A 16,225-nucleotide genomic window follows, 5' to 3' on the forward strand; every position below is an offset into this window, starting at 1 on the left:
TCTTCTTCGTGCCCTTTAACGTGTATTATCTGCTCCTATATTTCAAGTCAAGGGCGACGGTCGGGTGATGGGCTAGGCGTTAGCAGTAGTTTCTTTTTTAATAACTGATATCACTGGGAATGGTTGAGTGAGATGACATGCCTGTAAATAGAGTCTGGATACAAAATTAAGTGGAGTCGAAGACGTTGCTCTTCGTCGCATGATACTACTATGGCCGCTGTCTTTCTATAGACAACTGATGGTCAATGCTCCTCGGCACTGTAGGGCTACTACTAATATCCATAATTGTACTCCGGACTATGACCAATTTCCTTGCAACAGACAATTGGAAGCCGGAGATTGCGTAATCTATTTAGTGTATAATAACGGTAACATTACATCACCTCGGAGCATCTGCGGAGTCTGGGGAACTCGAGTTGCGCGACCACTGAATCTCACTGCATTAACCCAACCGCCGACTTTTGAAAAGCTCTCAATGACCCGAGCTCGTTATTTCCGCTGAGATGCGTCCTCTATATGCCTCAAGTCGTGCATTAAAAGACACCCGAGCACCATTGGCGCTGTTCTCCCGTAATGGTCCACGACGTTCGTTGCATGATCACGCTCGCAGGTTCGACGCCGCGGTCATAGGTGGTGGAATCACCGGTCTTACAGCAGCGTATCGACTTTCTAAAGACCCATTATGCTCCAATATTACGCTCTACGAGAAGGCGCCTCGTGTGGGCGGCTGGCTCGAGTCGGAAATAATCAACGTCGATGGGGGTGATATTGTCTTCGAGTATGGCCCGCGCACATTACGACTAAGTACCTCCTCTATTCCACTCTTGGATTTGGTATAGCCTGCACCTCCCGGCTACTTTTTAAGCGATTCAATTCCAGTGCTGATGTCTAATGATTCCCATAGTTAGCCGACCTAGACTTAGAGGATGATATGCTCGTTACACCGAGGACAGCGCCCGCAGCCCAAAACCGCTATATCTACTATCCCGACCACCTTGTTCGTGTACCAGCGCCTCAGAAAGGTGTCAGTCCAATAACTCAGATTACAACACTGCTGTCAACTCTATTGCGGGAACCCCTTTTTGAGACTTTCTTGTGGAGTCTCATCACCGAGGCCTTTAAAGAACCTCTCCCAAACATGCCTGAAGACGAGTCGGTTACAGATTTCATATCGCGCCGATGGAGTCCGGAGGTAGCGAACAATCTAGTTTCCAGCATGTACCATGGTATATTGGCTGGCGATATCGACAAACTAAGTGCGGAAGCGTTCTTAGGTTCAGTTCGGCTTACTGAGAAGAAGGGGAAGAGCGTGATCGCTGGGTTCATTGAAAAGACGAGAGCTGGCAGAATGCTTGTCTCCACGGACGACAATATAGCCGCGATTATATTAGGCAAGACAAAGCCGCTAGGATATATAAAGAGCATGGAAGATCTTGTGCAAAACGGCAGTACCTTAACTCTGAGACGTGGTGTTGGCCAACTAACAGACACTCTGGTCACAGCCCTGAAACAATCCAATAAAGTGCAAGTTTTGACGAATGCGAACGTGACAAGTATTCGTCAAGATTCTCAGGGCCCCAAGCTCACGGTATGTCAAATAGAAGCTTGTCTGGACCAAGGATCTCTGTGCATCCAGTCTGATCGTATCTATAGGTTGAATGTGATGGTAAATCACGCCGCCACGACCGTCTCATTGCCACAAACCCAGCGCCTAGCCTTGCGACACAACTCCAATACAATGGTCCAGACAGGAATGCAAAGAAACCTACTCGCACAATCGATGCACTAAAAGCGCACAATTACGCTACGACTACCATGGTTGTCAATCTTTACTACCCCAATCCCCATCTGTTGCCTGTCAGAGGCTTCGGATACTTGATTCCCAAGACGATACCTTACGGTCAGAACCCCGAGAGAGCGCTAGGCGTGATTTTCGCGTCGGAATCTAGCGTGGGCCAGGATACAGCACCTGGCACAAAACTTACGATCATGATGGGCGGTCATTATTGGGATGGCTGGAAAGAGTCGGACTACCCCGACCATGAAGCCGCAGTTGCTATGGCTCAATCCTTGCTCAAAAGACACCTCGGCATTACAGACTCTCCTACCGTGACCCGCTCTCGATTGCAGCGCAATGCCATTCCACAACCCACCGTTGGGCATGTCGAGCGTATGAAGTACCTTTCACGTGCGATTAAGGATGAGTTTGACCAGCGTATCACCCTTGCTGGAGCTTGGTATGCAATGGGCGGCACTGGCGTAGTGGACAGCGTCCGTCAGGCTTATCTCGCTGCAGCATACGGCGTCAGGCCTTTTAACCCTGACGACTTCCGCCCTGTACCTGCATCAATGCACTGGGAGCAGGAAGGTGGCATTATTAATGTCCACGATCGCGTATTCTCCAGGACCCGTGGGCAAAGAAGTGGGCTTTAGTTCGTTGTAGCCGACGGCCTAATGCTTCAGGTGGATAGCATTTGTATCAGAGAGCAATATTATTGGAGCACGTAATTAGAAAGATAGCAAGATCAAATATACCCCGGTCCGTCGTCTCTATCACTCTTATGTCAACTCGGCTTTCGCTTGATTTTACACCATAGATTATCCTTCTCGTGAGATAGAGCTCCTGTCGACAAGAGCTCTGGGGTGCTGGTGTGCTTCGTAATCTTGGGGAGTACTGGCTCAAACCACAGTTTATATGAGCCACTTAATGGAGCTGAAGTAGATAATGGTGGCTGTGCAATAGCTACTGAGTCTCGTGTTATAGTTGGTCGCATAGACATCGATATAACTGCTGACTGCGGGCTTCGCGATTTGCCGTGACCATGAGATGAGAACTGCCATGGTGTGGGATGAAAATGATTCCGCGTAGATTATGTCGCCAAATGCTGACGGAATGTCCTACTTCTCTGGCTTCTCCTCTTCACCCTCTTTCTTTTCTCCGTTGGCATCAAATCCAAGCGAATCGAGCTGACGAATCAGCTCCTGGATCTTGATCACCTTCTCTAATTGCTCCGGTAGCAAGGCCTCACCCTTGCTTTTCTTGTCTTTTAAGTCTCGAGCCTGCTTAAGCTTCTTCTTCAAATTGCGAGCCTTTTTCTCCTGCTCTACTTCGGGGTCGATGGGAGCTGCGGAGGCCTCCGAGCCATCTGGTTGTTTTATATCACCGCCAGAAGGGGTCGCGCGCCAGTTCTCGATCTGAGAAATGTCTCTGCCATTCGGAGTATCTGCATCACCCTGCGTAGCCTTCGCTTTCTTCTTCGCTTCTCGTCGCTTGGCATTCTTGTTGCTGGCAGCGCCGCCGGGTTTCGTAGCTTCATTGTCCTTCAAGCTCTCGGCTCCAGGCACGGCTCCAGGTACACCCGACTTTCCACGATTCTTCCAGGCCTCTGCAGCTCGGTTCTTGTACAATTCCACATCCTCCGGGGGACGGTACCCTGGCCGGACCTTGATCTCCTTCCGCTTCGAACCATCTGCTCTGACAGAGGACGGGATGTAGCGTTCTCCGGTGACTGAGTCTGTTGTAATTCCGGACTTGGTGACAGTGCTGGATGTGTTAGGCGACGCCATTGTTCGCTTTGAGGGGCCTCTGTAAGGGATCGGGGGAATTCGGCGATGCTTGAAAGGAAAAAAGTCGAGTGGGGTTTCAATGGGATCGTGGGACTGTGGGATAAACGGGCGGACAGACTTTCCTGATGGTTTTAAATAGGCCAAAAAACAGGTCGAGGACAAGGTCGTCTGTAACAGACTGGCAGGAGTTGACTCCAGCAGTCAGAAATGTTATTATTCACCTATCATCCCACCAAAAGACGTAGGGTAATAATGCTGGTGTCCCGATTTATGATCCATATTATGTAACTATGCATGCATAATGTCATGACCCGACTGGCCAATCAACGGGTCGGTGATTCCCGCTGCTTTTCGTTCAAACCTCAAATCCGACAACCTCCCCGTCGCCCGTTCCGTCGTGAGCATCTGAGTCTCTTTGCGCCCCCCGCATCCTCTCCCTTCATCTCTCGTTGCTTGTATCCATCACAATGGCCGGCGCAGTAAGTTTTCTGACGAAATTGCATACATTCGGGCTCAATGGCTAACTGCAGGTTTCCCCGTTCTAGTTCGCTACTTCTATCTACCAGCACGTCTCCCTTTCCCCGGCCCTCGGTGGATGAAGTTGGTCGCTGTTTTACGGCTTTACTAACAACCGAGTTTTCGACGACGTATAGGACCCTGATCCGCCGGAATGCTGTCTACCTGACTTCCATCTTCGCCGGTGCTTTCGCATTCGAAGTGTGCGTGTCATAATTCTAAACATACCTTTACACCGTCAACGTTCTGACTATTTCCGCGAAACAGTGCCTTCGACACCTCCACCAACAAGCTGTGGGACACCTGGAACCGCGGCGTACGTGACAATCCATGCACCCTTGTCGGACCGGCCAGTGCTAACATATCTGCTTCACCTCTAGCGCCAATGGAAGGACATCAAGCACCAATACCTCGCCGCTGCTGAGGAGGAGGACGACGAGTAAATATGGGCTCCAGAATTTGAACACCGATTGAAAATGCTACGATATCCAGGGGATTGTCAGGCCTGACCTTATACACCGATTACATGGGGATGGATGTGCTCTAGCTCAGTGTGTCTGTATCAAATAGAATTTCGAATTTTGTAACTTGACATTGAATATGCCTCCTGTAATGTTTCTGCCACACCGTTAGCAGGTTTACTATCCCTGTGCGTCGTTATTGTCTTGATCGCGGAGATCCTTAGGGAACTTCTGCTGTGGTGTGATAAACGCCAAGCCCGGCCGCTCTAGCAAAGGAACGGTATGTCATCCCGCGCCAGAAGCGCAGAAGAGCTCCTGATACTAGAACTCAATGCTTGAATTTTTTTTCTTCTTTCTTTTCATTACCAATTAAGCCTGGGGTCCCTTACAGGTGGACATAAATTTCTGCATTGGACCCTTCCATACCCTAGTACGCACATTCTTGCTAGTGTGCTGGTTTTCCTCAGCTCTTCCCTTCCCCACTGTGACATCGATTCACTGAACGATAACTAAGCATCAAACGGTCAATCTTCAGAACTTTCCTCCTCCCTTCCATAACTCCCGCGACTGCTCAGTCTTTTCTCTATAAAAAAAAGCGCTATCGCCTTACATATCGGCCGTTGAACACCCTACCTCGATTGATTTCGTTAAATCAAACCCCTCTCCAAGCGGCGGGATATACACTCTGCTCGACCGCCACATCAGTTTCCTGGCGCGTCCTACCCACAACCCGTCCCCTCCTTCTATTGAACATATAACCGTCGTGGTCTCAGGACTAGGGCGATAAATGATGCTTACGGAATGTGAAAAAATCCTTGGTCAAGGGCTTTTACGGCTTCCGGCCGAACACAACTACCGCTATGGCCCCGCCGCGGAGAAAGCCCTGCTAGAGCTCCTCTTCCGCTCCATAACCGGACATAACGAAGAACGACTGGAACAGATATTTCCGAACGGCCTCCCAAATGGCTCATGGAAGCTGGCCGAGGCCCAAGGTGCCGTGGAAGGCGCGGAATACACAGAAGCTGCGCGGGGGAAACGCTGTGGACATATCTTTCGTACTGGAGAGGCAACATACCGATGTACCACTTGCGGGGTAGACGAGACTTGTTGTCTTTGCAGCCGATGTTTTGAGGCATCCGACCACAGCACGCACCAATATCAAGTGTACTTGTCGCCGGGAAATTGTGGCTGTTGCGATTGTGGCGATGAGGAGGCTTGGCGAACACCTATGTTTTGTGCGATCCATACGGATACAGGAGAGGATAAGGGCAAGGGGCATGCAGGAACTCAGCTTCCCGAAGACTGGGTGAAAAATATTAAGATGACTGTTTCGCGTGCGCTTGACTACTTTTCTGATGTCATTTCATGCTCTCCGGAACAGTTGCGCCTGCCCAAGACGGAGGAAGGTATTAGACAGGATGAGGAGGCATCTCGCCTTCATGCTGGATGGTATGGTGAAGGGGATGAAGTAGAAGAAGAGCCGGAGTTTGCCCTCGCCCTTTGGAACGATGAGAAACACACGATGCGAGACGTTTCCGAACAAGTTAGTCGAGCCTGTCGGGAGAGAGCGATGTACGGAAGGGAGAAAGCCCAGGAGACAAATGATATGGGACGAAGCGTCGTGAAGTACGGAAAGGACCTAAAACGGTTGCTGGCGGTTGCGAAGATCATCGAGCAGATCAAGGTCACAACCACAATTCGCTCCGCGCGTGATACGTTTCGTGAACAGATGTGCGGAACTATTGTCGAGTGGTTGGCAGATATTGCTGGATGTAGTATTTTGGATGACAGCAACATATTGCGCCAGACAGTTTGTGAGGAGCTTTTGGGTTCATGGCAGCGCGGCAGCGGCGCCTTCAACGCTGCCATTGGCCGACAAGGAATTGACGACCATGCCAAAATGGAGGTAGAGAGAATTCGCACTGTGATGGTACGCGTGACACCACAAGGCGAGGTAATTCCCCCGGATGAGGATGATGAGGACAATATCGAGAATGGAGACGATGAAGCCAATGAGGATGGTGATGGCGACGGCGACGAAGACGAGGAATTTGTTGAGTCTCTTGTCGGGCCACAGGAAGACGCTGATGACGGCGATGATGAAATGGAACTTGAGATCACTCGGCTGCGCGAGGACATCGTTGGTGATGATGCCGATATGGTAATGGGCGGCACAGATGACGCTTTACAAATGGCTCAAGCTATTCTTGGATTCGCGTCGCCATTCGCCCAGCGGCGGGCTGAACAACAACAGGAGCAGGAACAGCAGGAAGAGGAGCAACAGCAAGAGCCAGCCGTGCCAGACAATCATCCGCCACAAGCTCCTCAATTCGGCGGACCGCCGCGTAGCGAACCTCAATCTACGCAGGAGGATACTAACGCTCAGGGAAGCTCGTATCATACGCCGATTCCTAGGACCCCTTCTCATGTACGACGTCCTCCCTCTGCAAAAACACCAAGCCACTGGCAAGTTCGTCCGTCCGCTCCTGTAACGGGTGGAAACGTGCCTCTTTATGAGGACCTGTGGCAGCGCACACGACTTGATTGGATGATCTTGTTCGATCTGAGATTATGGAAAAAGGCCCGTACTGACCTTCGCGACCTCTATCTCAGCACTGTGGTGAACGTGCCACAGTTCAAGCGAGTGATGGGTCTGCGCTTGTCTTCTCTCTATAGTGCGCTTGCTCAGCTGTATCTGATCGCCGATCGAGAACCGGACCATTCGATCATCAACCTGACCTTGCAGCTTCTTACCACCCCATCGATTACAGAAGAGATTGTCCTGCGTGGCAACTTCTTGACCAAGGTCATGGCTATCTTATATACTTTCCTGACCACTAGGCAAGTGGGCGAGCCGTACGAAGTCAACCCCAATGCAACCTTGTCGTTTGATGCAGGATCTGTGAACAACCGACGACTCTACCATTTCTTCTGTGATCTACGTTATCTATTACAGTCTGAATACGTGCAGAGTCGGGTGCGAACTGAGGAGCAGTACCTTTTGCAATTCCTCGATTTGATCAAACTCTCACAGGGGATCTGCCCGAACATCCGTGCCGTCGGAGAGCACGTGGAGTACGAGAATGATGCGTGGATCAGCGCATCGATTCTGATGCGCGAAATCAACCGGTTGTGTATCGCCTTCCGCGAAGCGTTCAGAAAGCCCGAAATTGACCAGGGTCATAATTTGTTGCGGGCGATTACGGTGGCTACCATCTCTACTATAGTTCACTCTGTTGGATGCGAACGCAAGCGGTTTGAACAAGCTGAAATCAAGGAGTATATTCGCTTCAAGACTCTTCAGCCGTTTGACTTTGAGGTTGATCAGCCGGATAAGTTCTCTCGCCACCGTGTGGTTGACTTCGTTGTGGAGAAGGGTGCAATGAGTTTCCACCATGCACTCCATTATACTGTCTCATGGTTGCTGGATTGCGCCCGCGGCATGAGCCGTGAGCTGTTGCGCGAAGTTCTCTTCAGCGCCGCCGAAGTCGCCAACGATAGATATATTCTTGACAATGAACTTGGACCGGAAGACTTACTGCTCGCAATGTTTGACTATCCCCTCAGGGTATGTGCCTGGCTGGCGCAGATGAAAGCGGGCATGTGGGTGCGCAATGGCCTCAGTTTGCGTCACCAAATGTCACAGTACCGTGGGGTCTCTTGTCGTGAGCTTGGCTATTATCGCGACATTTTCTTGCTTCAGGCATCATTGGTGACGTGCAATCCGAGCAGAGTTCTTGCTTCCATCGCAGATAGATTCGGAGTCGTGGATTGGATGACTAGGAACTATATCCCGCGTACTGGTTACGAAGATGCAAAAATTATTGACGTTGTCGAGGAGTTCGTTCTTTTGTTGATTGTTCTTTTGACCGATCGACACTCACTCACCACCGACGGGGACAGTGATGCTGCAGTCCACCAGAATATGAGCCGCGAAATCGCCCATGTTCTGTGCTTTAAGCCGCTCTCGTTCTCTGACTTGTCGACCCGTCTGAGCGACCAGGTGCGAGACTCGGATGATTTCCAGGACGTTCTAGAGGAGATTGCGCGATTCCGGCCTCCTGAGGGTTTGAACGACTCTGGTACATTCGAGCTCAAACCAGAATTTATCAGTCTAATAGACCCATACAGCGCGCACTATACCAAGAACCAGAGAGATGAGGCCGAGAGCATTTACAGGGAATGGCAGGCCAAGCAAACAGGAAAGCCCGCATCTGACATTGTCTTTGAACCTAAGCTGCGGCCTCTGACCTCCGGTGCCTTCTCCGACCTGGCTCACTTTACTCGGACGCCTCTATTTGCTCAAATTGTGCACCAGTGTCTGGATTATGTGATGTTGTCCAAGGATCGCACGCCCGCAATTCCTCCCACGCGTGTTGAAACTTTCCTCCAGGTTGTTCTCCATTTGGTTCTTTCCGCTATCCTCGAGGACCATACCGATGAAGAGAAGGTCGATGAAGGGTCCGTGGAATCATTCGTTTCTCACGCATTAACCAAGGCCAGGGCTACACAAATGGGTAACCTGACCATCGTTGGTCTTCTGGAGAAAATCTCCGGCATGAACGAGTTTTCCTCATGTGGCCCGAAGATTCGACACATCCTGAAGCGCCTCTGGCAGAAGAGACCCCGTACCTACAATCATGCCACTGCATCATTGGCGTTCCCATTCGACCGAATCGACACAAATTCACCCGCCATTGACGCGGAGGGTGAAAAGGAGTTAAAGAAGAAGCAAGCCCTGGAACGCCAGGCCAAGGTGATGGCTCAATTCCAGCAGCAACAGCAGAATTTCCTCAGTAACCATGAAGGCAAAATTGATTGGGGTGATGCCGACCTGAGTGAAATGGAGTCAGAGCCTGAGGCCGCTCCGGAGGCCAAGCTTTGGAAGTACCCTAGCGGCACTTGCATCCTTTGCCAGGAAGAGACCAATGATTCGAGACTATACGGCACGTTTGCGCTTATTCAAGATAGCAACATTATGAGGCAAACCGATATTCAAGATGCGGACTTGATTAGAGAAGTGCTGAAGACACCGTCAAGTCTTGACAGATCGGCTGAAGATATTCGCCCATTTGGCGTTGCTGGTGAAAATCATATCACAGTAAGGCGACTAGACTCTTCGGGAGAAGAAGTTACCGGCGAGAAAATTGGCCTGAGCAAAGGTTTCAACCCGAAGAACACCGTGCGCGGTCCTGTTACAACGGGCTGTGGGCATATTATGCACTATACATGTTTCGAGGTCTATTTCACAGCAACCCAGCGGCGCCATACACAGCAAATCGCTCGAAACCACCCAGAGCGCCTGACTCACAAGGAGTTTGTTTGCCCTCTCTGCAAGGCCCTAGGCAACGCTTTTCTCCCTATCACCTGGAAGGGCAAGGAAGAGCTGTATCCAGGTCCCTTGGAGACAAAACTGCCGTTTAATGAGTTCGTGGACCATGAAGTCAAGTCTGTTCTTTCAAATAGGCATAAACTGAACTACGCGCTTCTTGCCGAGAATGGTGAACTGCAGCAGCAGGCATACCAAGGGCTTTTCCTTGACTACCTTTCCAAGACCCTCGTACCTCCGCTTGCTGGTAGAGTGGACCAGCTACTGTCTTCCTCGCTTCCATCGACCGCTCTTTTCATCCCACAAGCCAGGTTACCTATGCCCGGCTTGTTTCCACCAACCGAAGAGCCTGCTTCTCTCAGCTCCCCGCAGCAGGTCCCGACTTCGTCGAGTGACAGCCCCATGTCTGAGCTTCTTCAGATTTACTCACGATTGAAGCAAACCCTCCGTCTGAATCAAATACATTCAACCTTCAGCCACCCGCCTGATACTGCCAGCAGCGATGATATCATCCATACAGATTCTTTGTTCCAGACCTTCGGATTCAGTATCGCTGCGGTTGAGATAGCACAGCGTGGCGTGGAGTCTGAGCCGGGCTCGACGCTTCTAGACAAGATCCCCCAATTGACCCTGACTCACCTCCGCGTCCTGGCAGAGACGGCATTAACCTATGCATCAGTCGGTGGTTTGTACAGCAAAACAGGCCATACCAGTCGGTCATTGGATGAATTCCGTGAGATGCACCGCCGAAAGCTGTGTCAGCTGTTTGTTGGTCACCCGTTCTTTGAAGGTGCATCCCTTCTAAACGATGTTCACCAAATCGAACCGCTATTTGCGAAGGACACATTCGTGTTTCTAGCCGAATGCTCGGTTGCCCTCCTGCCAGTCCTTGACTTTGATGTCCGCCACTTAGTGCAAATGTGTTATGTGGCTGAGATCGTAAAGGTTGCCGCGACGTACATACTCTGGCCAATGGGACTGAAAGAAGAATTGGCCCAGAATGGTGACGCACACTACCTCTTGGAAATGGAGCTTTCAGACGAACGGTTCGAGGTCACTCGACAGTTTTTCAACACAGTTGTTGCAGAGCTCAAGCTTAACTCCGTGGGACGAGCAAAGGGCTCTTCGTTCCCTGCTGAGCTTGGCTATGTCAAAGAGGGTGAGGGCTCTGCCACTCCTGGAGTGATAATAGCCCTGCGACGCCTGATCTCGAGCTATGCTCTTACTTTCTTGCGAAAGGTGGCCATTTTGCTCCATGTGCAACATGGGGTTGAGTTCCCCAATACCGGCTACGGTGATATGGACGCCTCGGAACTAGAGCGACTAACAAAAACCCTACGCATGCCTTCTCTTGATGATATATTTGCGTCGATAAAGCCCGCTCGTGCGAGTGGCAATCCATTCGATGCTATGGTTTCGGGCTGGATTTTCCACTGGAATGCCTCTCGTGCCGGCGTTCGCATCGGAGACCACAAGCTGTGGCCTAGCCTTTCGCACCCAGCAATTTTCGAATTGGTTGGGCTACCGAAATATTTCGACAGTCTGATCGAGCTAGCCAACCGGCGTCGCTGTCCAAACTCGAAAAAGGAACTCACCGATCCAAGCATTTGCTTATTCTGCGGAGACATATTCTGCTCGCAGGCTGTTTGCTGCATGGATAGCACCGGTTTGGGCGGATGTAACCAGCATGTTCTAAAGTACGCAACACTCCCGACTTTACTTACTTTTTCATCCAGCTAACCACTCCTCACAGATGCGGCAAGAACATCGGTCTGTTCATCAACATCCGCAAATGCACCGTCCTCTATCTGCATAACCACAGCGGCTCGTGGCACTTTGCCCCATACCTCGACCGCCACGGCGAAGTCGACCCGGGCCTCCGACGGAGCAGGCCGCTCATGCTGAATCAGAAAAGATACGACAGACTTATTCGTGACGTCTGGTTAGCGCACAACGTTCCCGCGACTATTAGTCGTCGACTAGAATCTGATGTTAATAACGGGGGGTGGGAAACCATCTGATCTAATTCACCGGGAGCGACCATAATGAAGTAATATGGGCATGAACGAGAAATGGGTTTATTGAAAATAGACTATGACGATTTCTATTTGCTGTTTCTGTTCGCTGTATCTATTCTTTTCTTTTTGAGTCTTTCTTTTTTCTTTCCTGAATAATATAGTGGTCCGCTTGCGTGCAAAAGTTGATTTCACGATTTCAGTGGTTTATGGCTATACCTAGTAGAGACATCGTTGGTAATATATATGGAATTATCGCGTATTTACTCAATCTGAATATAGATAATAAGCAAGTATTGTACACTTTTAGGTAACTGCTCAGCCGTTAGGACTGGGATTCCTTCTGCTCAATTAAACGTTTCGTGTTGCGAATCTCCCACTCAAACTCCTTGAGAGCCCTCAACTCACTCGAGACAAACAGTCCTCCAATTAATCCATCCAACAAACCTGCGCCGAAACTAAGCGTGCTCACAAGCATGAGAATAAACGGTATGTATGGGCGATCGCCGTTCCACCAGACGCCAACGAGACAACCTATAGTGACCAGCACCGAGGCAATGAAATGGATTACGCGCCAGCGTCGCTGGGTGCGCTCTCGACGCATATAGGCGTGAACCATGTCGAGAATATGCGTGTAAGTCTCCGCGGGAAGAGTGAGACGGTTTGACTTTTCAAGATCGCTGCCTCGTTCCTTAACAATGGACGTAGAGTCACGGATAACGACAGCTTCGACAGCGAAGTGGTCACTAAGCGAGCATCGGAGTGTAGGGTGTCGCTCTGTCATTCCAATACTGACATCCTTAACAGACCATCCCACCTCGTCGCCAATAAATATATAATCAAGCCGCTTTCCATAGATGTCCTCGCCATCTTTGTTAACCGGGGCATCATGGCCTTTGTCAAGGCGCTTCTGGTCCTTCTTTGACCAACGCCAGGTATTATATGGCCCGTCACAGGTCGCCCCATTGTGATGCAGGTTGAACTCTGCCGACGGGACAGGCTTTCCGCGGGCCTTTTCGACTGCGTCCTTCGCCGCTCCTACTGAAGAGTCGGGGTATATCACCTGCCATGCATCAACAACTGGACTATGCGCTCGGATAAGTCTATGCGCAAAGGACGACGGTAGCATATTGAAATCTCCTAATCCGATGACCAGATGGCCCCGCTCCGCAGCGCCGCGCATCAGCTTGGCTATTTCCCACGCCTGTGCTGTACGATGCGCAAGGTAGCTGTCGTGGGGTTCCTGCTCGTAGGGTGCATGTAGATGCGTGCAGAACACTTCAGCAACATCAAGACTCCCCTGTCCAAACCGTATACGGGCGCAGGCCACACCCTTTCCGACAAACCAGTCGCCGCGGAAGAAGGCTGTTGGGCGGCCGTTGAGCGGGTACTCGCACATGGAGGATTGTTCGATGGGCCATTTTGAGAAGATCGCGAGGCCGGCGCCCCAGATTCCACCAAAGTAGAATTTACCATACGGGAGTACGTGCGAGATTTGAGAGCGGATCGATTCGTAGTCTTGCTGCGTCCAGCATTCTTGGAGGCCGACAATGTCGGGCGGCGGGTCCGAGACGGCGAGCTGCCGACCTATCTCGGAGAGACGCTCATTGCGGTATTTAGCGAGGTACTTGAGACCCCAGCAGTTGAGGGTCAGGATGCGAATTGACTCTGGGCTTGCCATTCCGAAATGTACATGATCTTGGAACAGAGGACGAGGTGGAGATGCATAGTCTGGTCCATGAAGCTCTCATGATGTATGAGATAATTGACTTCTGTTCACCGCCTTCCATTGTGGGTCTCCATCGCGGAATCTTTCCCTCCAGGTTCATGAACTCGCATTGCAAGCAAACAAACAACAAAGCCTGATCGCATTCGAGTTAGAGGGCATAGTCTGAAATGCGATAGTCGAAATGGCCCACGCCTCCAAACGCCGCCGTTTGACCCCCTCGCCGCCTCCCATCTCCTCGCCTATTGAAACTTCCTCCGACGAACTGGCCGCTGGCTCCGATCATGACCAGGAGCGCCGTCGCGTGAGCCTCACAGCATATCCGCCAAAACGGCCATACCCTCGGTCCCGCAGTTTCAGCAGCTCTGAAAGTCCTGATGAATTGGCTATGGACGCGGATGAATACTGGCGTTCTCGCAATCGCGGGCGCGATTCACCCTGGGCACGCTCCGATGATGAGAACCAAGCGGACGGAGAGAATGACGACGATGCGAACGACAATCTAAATAATGACGATAACGACACAGAAATGAATGGTGATGTTGACGATATGGAGGCTTCGGGGGAGAATGACGGCGAGATAGGAGGAGGGTATTCAGATCGCTCGCCGACACCTGTACCGCCGCCACCACCACCCAAACCAGACTCGGTGAACTACCGACAGAGATTTCTGCTTAGGGGGCATTTACGGGGAGTATCGGCGGTGAAATACTCGCCAGATGCATCCATGATTGCGAGTGGAGGTTCGTATATCTTCGATGGGGTTGTGCTTGGCTAACTTGGCGTAGGAGCGGACGGCGCAGTAAAGGTCTGGGGTGCGAATACGGGGAAGTTGATACATACTTTTGAAGGGCATCTCGCGGGTATATCAACGATATCGTGGAGTCCAGATGGCGCGACCATTGCCTCGGGGTCAGACGATAAGACAATACGGCTGTGGAACGTCCTAACGGTGTGCATTTCGTCCGTCTCTGTCTTTGAAAAGCGAACTAATGTCGTTCTAGGGCAAAGCACATCCAACACCCTTCATCGGCCACCACAACTACGTTTACTCCATCGCCTTTTCACCCAAAGGCAACATGCTCGTCAGCGGTTCTTACGACGAAGCCGTTTTCCTTTGGGACGTGCGGTCCGCGCGCGTCATGAAATCGCTCCCCGCCCACTCCGACCCCGTCAGCGGCATCGATGTCGTCTGGGACGGCACTCTCCTCGCATCATGCGCAACGGACGGCCTAGTCCGTATCTGGGACACAGCAACAGGACAATGCCTTCGAACCCTGGTACACGAAGACAACCCGCCCGTATCGGCAGTGAAATTCTCGCCGAATGGAAAATACGTGCTCGCGTGGACGCTGGACGACTGCGTGAGACTATGGGACTACGTCGAGGGCCGCTGTCTAAAAACGTACCAGGGCCACGAGAACCGAAAGTACAGTCTTTCCGGTGGCTTCGGGGTTTACGGACAAGTGACGCCGCGAACGCCGGGGTATGCTTTCGCAGTTAGTGGTAGCGAGGACGGAGCTGTGCTCTGCTGGGATGTTGTGAGTAAGAAGGTCCTCCAGCGGATTGAGGGTCACTCGGGTGTTGTTCTTGGTGTGGATACCTGCTCAACGAGTCAGGGAAGGTATCTCGTGAGCTGCGGGTTGGATATGACAGTTCGGGTTTGGGAGGAGGTAACTGGAACCGAGCCGGAGGAGACAGGCGTGCCTGGCCCTGAACATGGACCTGGACCTGGACCTGCACCCGAGTTTGAGGCGCGTGAAGGCCCAGACCGCAACCAAGACCAAGATCAAGATCGCCAGGGGGATGATGGTCAGGATAAGGATACCGAGATGGGCGAGGCCGCCGAGTTGAATCCCGAAGCGAAAGATCCCACCTAGACCCTAATCCCTCTCTTCCTTTCTCCGTCTGTCTTATCCACGCTCAGCGCATTATTAAATAGAAATAATCAGACATGATTTAACGAAGGTCGCCCAAGTCTTCTGATGCCCGTTAATCTCCATTGCCCAGACGCTACAACGCACTAGCAGTTGTACCTATCCATAGAAACAAGTCACGAGCGCACGTCGAACCACGGTTCCCATTGTCCCCCTCCAGCCAATCCCCATATATCATTACAATATGAACCATGGACAGGACGATTATTACTTCGCTGTCTTCGCCGATTGAACGATTGACAGGACAACTTGCCCTAAGTAGTTATTGTTAATATGCTGGCCCGTGGTTCGACGGCCGGTTTTCAGGTACATTTGCTACATTTGACCCTCCGTATAATCTAACGACCTGTTCTAGCTCTACACTCAACTGCGGTGCGCTATTGTTTAGCGTCTTATTTTTCGCGTCGCAGACAACTAGGCCGGTCTAGATAATTAGAATTGGAATGGAATGGAATGGAATGAATGGAGTTTGATCCACTTTTTGTATTTTTTTTTTTTTCGATTCAATTGCTTTCTTGTTGTTGGCTTTTTGCTTTTTGCTACCTAACACCGGTAACGGACCCAGGGTAACTCGAAAGGTGGGTTAAAAAAAAAAGGAAAAGAAATGGTAAAAAGTTTGTGGTATAATGGTAAAAGAGAAGTGAAGAATTGAAGTAAGGTGAAGAGAAGAGAAT

General features: G+C 51.0%; 6 protein-coding genes across 6 annotated transcripts; 4 read left to right on the plus strand and 2 right to left on the minus strand.

Moving 5' to 3' along the window:
* Positions 1-503: 503 nt before the first annotated feature.
* On the plus strand, positions 504-2,433 carry hem14 (oxygen-dependent protoporphyrinogen oxidase; the record flags this gene model as incomplete). Its single annotated transcript, XM_040844818.1, has 3 exons — positions 504-833; positions 905-1,588; positions 1,654-2,433. The coding sequence occupies 3 exons, from the start codon at positions 504-506 to the stop codon at positions 2,431-2,433; spliced, it is 1,794 nt and encodes a 597-aa protein (XP_040703818.1).
* A 495-nt stretch (positions 2,434-2,928) lies between these two features.
* Positions 2,929-3,537, minus strand: ASPSYDRAFT_122151 (putative RNA binding protein Pym; the record flags this gene model as incomplete). The annotated part of the gene is made up of 1 exon (XM_040840426.1): positions 2,929-3,537. A coding segment is annotated over one exon (609 nt), but the record flags the coding sequence as incomplete, so codon positions are not given.
* A 497-nt stretch (positions 3,538-4,034) lies between these two features.
* Positions 4,035-4,526, plus strand: ASPSYDRAFT_88901 (cytochrome b-c1 complex subunit 9; the record flags this gene model as incomplete). Its single annotated transcript, XM_040852080.1, has 4 exons — positions 4,035-4,046; positions 4,204-4,286; positions 4,351-4,399; positions 4,464-4,526. The coding sequence occupies 4 exons, from the start codon at positions 4,035-4,037 to the stop codon at positions 4,524-4,526; spliced, it is 207 nt and encodes a 68-aa protein (XP_040703820.1).
* Positions 4,527-4,867: 341 nt separating this feature from the next.
* On the plus strand, positions 4,868-12,054 carry ASPSYDRAFT_918300 (putative ubiquitin-protein ligase E3 component (UBR1)). The gene is made up of 3 exons (XM_040852556.1): positions 4,868-4,974; positions 5,080-11,570; positions 11,627-12,054. The coding sequence occupies exons 2-3, from the start codon at positions 5,332-5,334 to the stop codon at positions 11,892-11,894; spliced, it is 6,507 nt and encodes a 2,168-aa protein (XP_040703821.1). The 5' UTR covers positions 4,868-4,974; positions 5,080-5,331; the 3' UTR covers positions 11,895-12,054.
* Positions 12,055-12,213: 159 nt separating this feature from the next.
* Positions 12,214-13,569, minus strand: ASPSYDRAFT_149876 (inositol phosphosphingolipid phospholipase; the record flags this gene model as incomplete). The annotated part of the gene is made up of 1 exon (XM_040841954.1): positions 12,214-13,569. One exon carries the CDS (start codon positions 13,567-13,569, stop codon positions 12,214-12,216), a length of 1,356 nt encoding a protein of 451 aa, XP_040703822.1.
* A 53-nt stretch (positions 13,570-13,622) lies between these two features.
* On the plus strand, positions 13,623-15,788 carry ASPSYDRAFT_44421 (WD40 repeat domain-containing protein). Its single transcript, XM_040846848.1, has 3 exons — positions 13,623-14,357; positions 14,403-14,566; positions 14,619-15,788. Exons 1-3 carry the CDS (start codon positions 13,799-13,801, stop codon positions 15,492-15,494), a joined length of 1,599 nt encoding a protein of 532 aa, XP_040703823.1. The 5' UTR covers positions 13,623-13,798; the 3' UTR covers positions 15,495-15,788.
* The last annotated feature ends 437 nt before the right edge of the window (positions 15,789-16,225 follow it).

This window comes from Aspergillus sydowii (genome assembly GCF_001890705.1).
Source record: "Aspergillus sydowii CBS 593.65 unplaced genomic scaffold ASPSYscaffold_4, whole genome shotgun sequence".
Lineage (NCBI taxonomy): Eukaryota > Fungi > Ascomycota > Eurotiomycetes > Eurotiales > Aspergillaceae > Aspergillus > Aspergillus sydowii.

Excerpts from the sequence above, each read along its gene's own strand:
- ASPSYDRAFT_918300 (XM_040852556.1), top strand. The coding sequence starts at position 5,332 with ATGATGCTTACGGAATGTGAAAAAATCCTTGGTCAAGGGCTTTTACGG. Across the intron at positions 11,571-11,626 it reads TGTAACCAGCATGTTCTAAA|ATGCGGCAAGAACATCGGTC; the intron begins GTACGCAACACT and ends CACTCCTCACAG.
- ASPSYDRAFT_44421 (XM_040846848.1), top strand. The coding sequence starts at position 13,799 with ATGGCCCACGCCTCCAAACGCCGCCGTTTGACCCCCTCGCCGCCTCCC. Across the intron at positions 14,358-14,402 it reads ATCCATGATTGCGAGTGGAG|GAGCGGACGGCGCAGTAAAG; the intron begins GTTCGTATATCT and ends AACTTGGCGTAG. Across the intron at positions 14,567-14,618 it reads GGCTGTGGAACGTCCTAACG|GGCAAAGCACATCCAACACC; the intron begins GTGTGCATTTCG and ends ATGTCGTTCTAG.